We start from the raw sequence: 9,942 nt of genomic DNA, 5'->3' as shown, positions 1-9,942 counted from the left end.
GAGCAAAAAGAGAGTCAGAAAGCCAGCCCCCAGGAAAGATGACCGCACGGACTGCCTGAGCATCATGATATCCGCAGCTTTAACAGACCAGGAGTTTACTTAGATTCTCTATTGTCCAGCATTTTCAGCGCCCCTCCATTATTCCATAACCGGATTAATTCTTTCACCTAGCCAGACAAGAGTATGTTTGCTTATCTCCAAGTTTCCACAAGTGGATTCCTTTCTGGATCCACGGGTTTTTTGTTTTTTATGTATGTATGTATGTATGTATGTATGTATGTATGTATGTATGTATGTATTTTTTTAAGCCTTTGGCAAACTCAGTGGTATTTAATGAAGGAACTCTTTTCTTCAGCTAAGAGAATACCAATAAGATCTGTATTCTCATAGTTGAAGAGCCGAGTCTATGTCTAAGGATCAGAGTTGCAGACCCCGGCACAGGGAGCTGCAGAGAATCCCCTCTGCAGCCATTTGAGCATGTCAACGCTGGCCCACATCACAGTTCCTCCCCCATTAACCAACTCCTAAGCTGTGACTCCACTCAGAGCCCGCCCTGCCCTCCTCCCTCCAGCAGGCCTGGCAGGAGCCTTCCGGTTCTCAGAACCCGTTCGCTGTCGCCTGGCAACGGCAGACGCGGGAAGCCTCGCGGGCCTTGTGGGGCGCGCGCTCTCGGTGGGCCCAGCCTGGACGCTGCCAGGGTGAGCCTCAGGCATGGCCTCCAAACCAGCTAAAAGAAAAGAAGTGCATCGGATCAACTCTGCCCACGGATCAGATAAAAGTAAAGAGTAAGGGACCTCTTCCACCCGGCGCCTTCCCTACCCTTGCACCAGTCACACCCAGAGACTGGAACTGGCCCCAAGGCAAACTACCACATCGGAAATGTATCTGCTTGGCCGGCATCTCTCCTCCCGGGGACCAGTCTTGGAGATGCCCGTTCCCTCACCCTCCTCAGTCTAGAGCCACATCCCTTCCAGAGGGGCTGCTTCCCTGCTCGAATGTTCCCGTCTGTGAACTCTCTCGGGTCTTTCCATCCTGAGGGGCACAGGCCTCTTAGAGCCTCCTTACAAAAGAGGCTTATCTAGGAAGACTTCAGTTAAAGACCCGCCCACTTTCTTCTGTCCCTCCCCCTGGAAGGAAGGACTGAGGGGTGGAGAGTAAAAAGGAGGGGAGGGGAAGGGGGAGAGGAGAAGAGAGCCTGTGATTTTGCAGTAGTCCAACCTTCCAGACCTTTAACCAGATGAAATCAAGCATGAAGAGATTTCACAATACTAAACGAGTTTCCTGACTGTGCAGGAGCTCATGTCTCTGATGCCAGCTCGGGGAGGAGGGACGCAGGCTGGCTCATGGAATCTTTTTGTTCTGGGCTGCTTTTGCGTCGTAACCTCCCTATTCACAGTGTTTTCCTTTGGGTATATTCAGTTATTCTGTAGTGCAGGGATGTGGGCCGCTGCTCAAACTTATCATATTTGTAAGCCATTCCAGCTTTGAGAGACCAAACCCGATTTCAATGGAATCCTGAACAGACTTCATGCATTTCCTGTGGGGGATGGGCAGTACAAGATTTTTAACTGATTCTTACACACACTTGCCTCTGCATCTCCTTCTCTCAATCTATCTAAAAAATAGCTCCTGTGTCTTCTCTGGTCCCTACCATTTAAACTCTTTTCCCTGTGAATTGATTTCCTGGGCTCAGTCCTAAATTGAGATCCTATGATGAACTTCTATCCTCTTTAATAAACTTGCTTCCGGATACCTGGCAGATAAAACCCATTCATTTCATTGGCGTAAATTTCAGACGCAGTGGTACATACGTAAGTATTTTTACGTATTTTGTGTATCTGGTGTGAATTGGGCCATATTGAAGCTTCCTAATGTTCTATTCTAGAAGTCTAAGACCCACAAAACCCTAGAGAATCAGGCCCACATTACCTCTCTGATTTTTGCCTCCACTTGCTCACTTACGCTGAGACTGGAATGCCAGCTACTCTGTACTTCTCCAATCTCTTCAGGCTAGTTCCCACCCCAGGGTCTTCACACTCTTGGCCTACTCTCTTGGCAAGCACTTTTTCCTCCTGATGTCCATTTGGTCCCCCCCATCTCCCCTCCTCTCCCTCACAAGCTACCTACATGCCATTTTCTTTCATCTTCCTTTTAAGCGGCCTGCTTTGAAACTCTAACTCTACTTCCCTGCCCAAACCAAAACAAAGCTCAAAATGCTCAATAACTCCCTGTCTTTCATTCTACTTTCTCTTCATTGATTTTTGCTGTTGTTTTTGCTCATATTACACTCACACAAACACCCCCCAATTGATTTTTAAATGACTTTTTTTGATTTGCTTTCCCAATACCAGGTGCTTTTAGGTACTTCCTAATGTAAGTTCTATGAAGGCAGGGTTTTTTTGGTTTTGTTTTGTTTTTTGTTTTTTTCTATTTTATATGTTGTAAAATTCTTAATACATAGAATGTTTCTTTGGGGATACATAGTAGGTATTTGAAAATGCTTTTTATGGGTATATATATAATTATATGGAAACAAGGATTAGTAGTACAGGCCAGATCCTTAAATTAAATAACTTCTGTTTTGTTTCACCATTGTGAGTAACCCTGATCTAATTCTTATAGAATAGCTGCTCATGACAGACTATGTTCAAGAAGGCTGCATCATACCCACACTGATTCATTGTTTCACGTAGGCAGAGAATCAGTCCATTTGGTAAAAACACTTAAATGGGCTAAATTAATGAAACAACAGTGGTTGGAAGATTTTACCAGGCTTGGGAAATAATTTTGAGCACATTCCCAAAATAATGATGTTATATACCCAAACCTATTTTAGAAGCTGGGGAAGTTTTCAGCATTAAGTAATTTGTTACTTCCTGAAAGAGATGAGTTTTTTGTTGTTGTTGTTTTGTTTTGTTTTAAATCCTACAAGGCAACTAGTGTCTTGTGATAGTTGCATCTCAAAGTAGACTCACAGATACTGATTCTTCCTTTGCCAGGACCACCAATTTCTTTTAGAAAAGATGATGTGTTCAAAAATCCCTCCTTCCTCACACGAAATAATATGAGTTAAACCTCTGCTGATACAAATGCATGTTTGATTTATAAAAACAAAAGAAAAACAGCAAGTACTTTTACAACACAGCATTTTAAAGCTGGGTTTTGCTACCAGTGATTAAGCATTACGTATCAAATCATTATTTTGATGCAGCATTAAATGAGAGAGCATGAAGAGGGTGATAAATGAAGTCCTTCCTCTGAACAATGGCAAAGGCAGGACTGACTCACAGATACAAAGTGTCACACGGTCACAAAGCATCAGGGATCAAAGTCCAGCTAGACTCTGGTGTGATTGTCCTTCATAGTCCCATGGGAGAGATTTAGAGAACTTTACGTCATTTTACCAGTCCTGTGGTTACACAGCTAATAAAGTCAATTGACTTTCTCATAATCCCGGATAAGGAGGTAAGAGAAAAAGCTTTGAGAACTTTGAAAGCAGCCACCCCACTCCCCCACCCCCCCACACACACCAAGAACAGTCATCTTTTATCCTAAAACTATGCAGGAGTCTGGAGACGTGGGCTGTATCTGGCTTTTGCTTACCAGGTCACCAGCACCTGGTAAGCTTTTACTATGTGCTTGGTAAATGATCTCTTAGTTTGGTTCCTCACCTCGGTTTTCAGTTCTTCTGGATTTGATTAAGACCCATTTCTCCCTCCATCCCCTATTTTGATCTTCTGTTGGCACCACTTAAAAATTGAGATGACCGACCTAGCTCAGTTTTTACATTCCATAAGTATTTTTATTGTGCACATTCTTTGTCACTCAGCCCATATGAATCTTTTAGGGCTTACACTGGAACGAAGTCATTTATGCTACAGGACAAACATTTGGTGTTCAAATGACCACTTTTCTTCTTAAGTAAAGTCTATCCAAGTATAATTGATTCACCCCAACACCCTCGGGGTTTGGCTTACCTGCTTTGTTTTCCCACCTATTATCCTAATAGATTTTTTTTTTAACTCGAAAATAAGTATGGGGATATTGGCATAGTAAAATATTTATTCTTGAATGACTTGCCATTGCCATTGCCATTTAACATAATGAACATTAGCATGACTTGTAGGAAACAATAATTTCAGTACCTTGTCCAATTCTAAGAAGCCAATAGACTACATAGTCCAGGAAATGAAACTACTGGTAATTGTTTCTCATAGTCCTGAAGGCTAGAAGTGCAGGACCAAGGGACAGATATGGTCAAGTCCTGGCTCACAGGGGACCCGGCTCTTTCAGCCCTCTTACTTGGCAGAGAGAGTGAGGACCAATCCTCTTTGACTTGTAAGGGCACTAGTCCTGTCCTGAAGGCTTTGCCTTTATGACATAATTACCTTCCGTAGGTATCACATTCTAAAACCATTCCACTGGCAAGTAGGATTTCAGCATTGAGGGATCAGGGTGTGGTGCCTTTTGCAACATTATACAGTGATAATTAGCAATTGTAAACCCATTTGACTGAGCTGATTTCCTAACTGGACAGCTCTATAAAGCTTCTTCTACCCATTACAGTCTTGTAGAAGGAAAGATTCATCAGATAAGGGATTGTAACTTCTTAGAAGTGCAAGACAAAAGAAAAAATACAAAGTATTAGAAGTAATTAGAGGACTGTGGGGATAGCTCAGTGGGTGAGAATGTATTCTGTGTAAGCACAAAGACTCAAGAGTGGCTCTTAGAAAACACACATAAAAAATAATTAAATCCTACATGTGGTATCACAAGCACAGGGCTGTAACTCCAGGGGGTGGGGGCAGAGGCAAGTAGATCATTGGAGGTTTCTGGCTGTCAGCCCAGTTCCTGGTTTGGTGGGAGACTCTATGTCCAGGGAATATGGTAAAGGATCATAGAGCAGGAAATCTGATGTCCCCCTCTGGCCTCTGCATGCACCCCTCGCCAAAGCCATTAGAATCATCAATTCACATTCTGAAATACTCCAAGCCTGAAGGGGTAGTCCACACTGGGAATGGGGTACAATTTGATATTAGTAGTCACAAAATTTTCTTCTCCCTCCAGTAACATATTCAAACCATAATTTAAAATACTGTAAGAAATTTGTTCAAATAACAAAAACTGTAATGCCTTCTAGATTTGTAGTGGTGATAACTTGCCATCAGACCTCTCTCCAATTGAGAAATGCATGACTCATCTCCATTTTAATCATATCCTTATGACCCCAACACCCATTTTAACTTTATAGAATTTTCAGAAAAGGTCAATGTATCTGTCCATATGAAATGTGAAAAAGGGGGATTATTTTAAAAGTTAATTTTAATGCTATTATGAAAGCAATATGAAATAGAATAATACATTTCTTGCTGAGTATTAAATTGAGTTCTTGGTGAGCTGATTACATGCATTTGTGCCACAGTAGGTGGCATAGTATGTTCCTCTGCTTTGAGATAGCAGAAAAGCCCTACCTGTTACAGAGAATAAGGTACAGGAGGAGGCTCCTGTGTGGCTCCTGGTGAATATCAGAACTCAACATATTATCCAGATCTGTCCTCACAGTCCACACCAAAGGCAAAGGCCAGAAGAGTAACTGTGGGCTTTGTGATTTCCATAGTTGACCTCTGTAGATCCCAACAATTAGGAACACAACAAATTTAAAAGGCTAGCTTCATTGATAGACACATACCCAGGGGAGATTCTAATTCTTCGTAGTTCTGACTATTTAATGTGCATGTCTTAACCCCAAGTCATTGGAAATCCACAACAGATGAAGAATTGCGGATCAGGATAATTCTATGAAAGGAATTATAATGTGGGTTGGATGAGGATACAGTTCATAACAGAAGCCTTTGGAAATCTATAATCATGTTTTAATTTCCCTGGGGACTTGGTGGACAGCATAGAAGTCATGTGTCAGCATGAGGTTAGATTAGCAAAATCATGAGACTCCTAGATTGAGGCTGTGCGTGTTAGAGAGGAAGTTGCTTCTTGCTGGAGCTAGTCTTTCATCATCTCTTTCAACAGTCACTCCTCAGACAGCTAGTGTTGGGGAAGGAGATGTTTGGGACACAAGAGGTCGTGTAGGCTGCATGTGCAGGGGTTATGGCTCTTGATGCAGGTACCAGCTCATGGCACACCATGGTGAGCATAGTATGGAAGGAGATAGGTAAAGTTAGAGCTGCAAAGTCGTGTGGGGGACACATGATATTTGTTATCTCAATAGTGGTTTCAGAAGCATAATCTGACAGTTCCACCGAGTTTATGCTGGACTTCAAACCAAGGTTTGAGCTTGCGGGGTACCTCCTTCTGCCCTCTCCAGATGAGTATGAGGGATACCAGTCAGTGGGTTGCTGAGATCGGAGAATTATGGGAGACTCTACAAACACTTCCTCCATGGGCAGTGTACACAGCGATGGTGCTCAGGCCCTGACAGTGTGGTGCCTGAAAAGGGAAGGGTTAATGAGTGATAGGTCTAGTATAATGCCCTATTGATTTCCCATTTCCTCAGGGCCTGGTGTAGTGTGTAGTAATAAAAGCATGTATAATTTAACTAAGTTGAAGTGGAAACAAGCCTGGTAGCTGTGTCATAAAGCCCTGTGAATCAGAAAGGGTGAGAACATGAGAGCCAGAGAGCAGAGGCCCATCTCGGGTCACAAGAATCCCTGCCCCTGGGTAACACTTTGCAGAGATTATGATGTTATGTAAGTGTCTGTTGCATATGTTAAAGTACAAAGCCTTGCTCAGACAAATAGCCCTGCTTAATGAGGCTGAGACTTCCTTTGAGCTACAACAGGCTCTGCCTTGAGTTCTCCTTCTAAAATCTTCACTTGAAGATTTATGTACTAATTCACTCCAATTTGATGTGGTTCAAGAGTTATCTGTGGCAGAGACTTGTTGAAATCACTCATTGTATTTAAAGCCGTGTGTGTGTGTGTGTGTGTGTGTGTGTGTGTGTGTGTGTGTGCGTGCGTGCGTGCGTGCGTGCGTGTGTGTGTGTGTGTGCGTGCACACACATTTGTGGCATAATATGTATGTGACGTCAGAGAACAACTTTGGGTGTCTTCACTCAACCTCCACTTTTTTGGGTGACAGTCTTTTGTTTAACACTACCTTGGGGGGCCAGTTGGTGACAAGATTCCAGGGGCCCTCTGTCTCTGCATTCTAATCTTACTGTACCCTCTCTGGGATTACAGATGTGTTTGACCACAGCTGGCTTTCTGTGGGGACTAGGGATTCAAACAATCATCCCATCTCCCTAGAGCAGTCATCCATAGCATCTCTTTTACCCGAAAATTGTGTGTCAGTCTGCAGAGAGGAGTCATACCTGATAAACTTTTAATGATAAAAATTTTCAAAAAAAATCTATTATATCAAAAGATTTAAAAGCAGATGCTCATAGAATCTGTTTCTCCTCTTACCTAAAACATGGCCATGGTCAAGTTTATGCTCTGCCACTGTCGCCTTGTTGGTAAGGCTTCCAGCGGTGCAAACAGTGGCTTCGTCAAAAGTAATTTGAACCACATCCTGTTGACTTTCATATTACTTTGACATTTCTGGGCCAGAGATTATTTAAATGAAGGAATTAATTTAAATGGTCTGTATACTTATTCTGCCGTGTAATGTGCGGTGAAATCGATTCAAAACCTTTTCCAAGACAGATTAAAACACACCTTGTGTAGCATGGAAGATTAAGTGGAAGGGTGACAAATGGCGCTTATTTCCATCCCCAAGGAGGAAGTCCATATGGGGAAGAAGTAGATGCTTCAGAATTTTATTGTAAATATTCTCTCTCAGGCTCCTGAGGCTGTCTGTAGCCCTTTTCAGGGTGGGTCCAAGGTAATTCCAGAATCTGTTGCCATAGCTTGGTTAAATTGTTTCATGGTACATTTTCTAATTAAATAAATGTTGGGTATTATTTTAATGGCATCACAATGAATACTGCAGTACAAATATTAAGCAATTCTTTTTATTCTGTTTCTCTGAGCTGATGAATTATCGGGACTTCACATATTACTTCAGTTCTCAAAGATCACTATGTCCTTTCTGTTCCCATTCTTCAGCCCTTTGTCTCTAGCCTAGGGTACCAGCTTCCCCCTATAGCCTCTGTGTAGACTGAGATGCCAGGGTCAAACCAGAGCTTCCTATGGAACATGTATGGAAGTGGAACTATGGCAAATGGCCACTTTGTAGGTCCGTTGTGGATGGAAGGGAGTCCGCAGGGGAGCTATGGATTGAGTGTGCTGAGGAGTGTGTGTCTTCCTCAGTTATTAACAAACAGATTCTATGCCATCAACATTTTGTGGGTATAAAGGGAAAAGGAGAGAAAGCAGAAATGCTTAGCCAAATTTTTGCTCCAATTATGAGCTGTAAATATAGTTCATAAACTTAATTGGGTGAAGTTAAAATAAAGCTAAGACTCAAAGCATAAACTGGCAGCAGACAATTCTCTGCAGACTTTTGAAATGAAAACTGTAGATGGACTGAGTAGCGGTCTGTGACATGACTATATCCAGGGAAAATATGAACCTAGTTTTTAATACACACAAAAAACAAGATGGTGAGGGAAATACTTGGAGTTGTATTAGTGACTTTTAGTTTGAGCCTGTGCTTGGTAGAGCCTTGCAGTACCGTGGACTGGTTTGGCTCATCCTTTGATTTATGGTAAAATCATTATGAATACTATCTTGGGATTGTACATACTGTTATATTTGCTCTTGATAAATAAACATGAGCATTGCTATGGAAAGTGGGGGGTGGTCCATCCTGGAACTGGCAAATGTTAGTGATTGTTTGTAGTACTCTATGCACTTGGTCAGAACAGCAGTGGCCTACTTCTCAGATGGTGTGGTGGTTAGAGAAAAACAGCCCCCAAGTGCAGTGGCACTATTAGAAGGTGTGACATTGTTGGAGTGGGTGTATCCTTGTTGGAGAAAATATGTCACTGTGAAGGCAGGCTCTGAGGTCAAATGTATGCTCAGGCAACATCCAGTATCCGAGACTTCTTGCCTGCAAGTTAAGGTGTGGGACACTCAGCCATTCTCCAGCACCATGATTGTCTGCAGGCCACCATGTTACACCATGTTGATAATGTACTAAACCTCTGAAATGTAAGCCACTGCCTAGTATTTTTCCTTTGTAAGAGTTACCTTGGTCATGGTACAGTGTCTCTTCAGAGCAATAGAATCCCTAAGACAGATGGCTTAGCCAATTCCTTCCCATATCTAAGAGGAGTGGGGATGAGGGACTCAAGACTATATTGATGTGGACTATGTTCCTGGAAAGAAGCCATACATCCACTGGACACTATAAATGTTAGTTGACAACTTCAGTGACGGTGGAGAGAGTGGAGTAGTGCTGATACTGAGCCAACTGTCGGGCAGCTACTATCTTAACTTCTTAAAGCCTATTCATTTGTGTCTGATCTAACATCCTTGTGACTGCCATGTGAAACATTTTACCATACCATGAACTCCTACCACTCAAAAGCCAAGAATGCAGTCAGAGAGCACTTGAGGCCTTAGAGCTGAGATTTTCCCCGCTTTGCTGTAATCTGTAATCTTGATGTACTCACAAATGTATTTGTCACCTAAATCTGTGTTCCTCGGCCGTGATCATTAACATTTGACTCCATATAAACATCTCTTATCCACTTTGAGGAGAAAGGTTTTGTTTGTTTTGGGTTTTGTTTTTTTTTTAAGTCAATGTGGAAAATCGCTGTCTTTGCCTCCTCAGACCTTGTGATCTTCATCAAAAGAATTTGGATGAGGGGCTGGAGAGATGGCTGAGCAGTGTAGAGCATTGACTCATCTTCCAGAAGACCACAGTTCAAATCCCACCACCTACAACCTATATGGCAGCTCACAACCATCTATATCTCCAATCCCAAGGGATCAGACTCCCTCAAGTGGTGTACAAGCACACATATTTTTAAAGGGGCTT

General features: G+C 42.5%; 1 protein-coding gene across 1 annotated transcript in view; it reads left to right on the top strand.

The window, feature by feature from the left end:
- The first annotated feature begins 669 nt into the window (after nt 1-669).
- Adgb (androglobin) overlaps nt 670-9,942 on the top strand; it is a 95,499-nt gene continuing 86,226 nt past the window's right edge. Inside the window, exon 1 of the mRNA XM_051206085.1 lies at nt 670-785. Coding sequence (XP_051062042.1) covers nt 712-785 — 74 coding nt within the window. The 5' untranslated portion in view covers nt 670-711. The remainder of the gene's footprint in view (nt 786-9,942) is intronic.

Source organism: Phodopus roborovskii, unplaced genomic scaffold (genome assembly GCF_943737965.1).
Source record: "Phodopus roborovskii unplaced genomic scaffold, PHOROB, whole genome shotgun sequence".
Lineage (NCBI taxonomy): Eukaryota > Metazoa > Chordata > Mammalia > Rodentia > Cricetidae > Phodopus > Phodopus roborovskii.
Note: the sequence above shows the minus strand (reverse complement) of the source record. Positions and strands in the feature narration are given on the sequence as shown.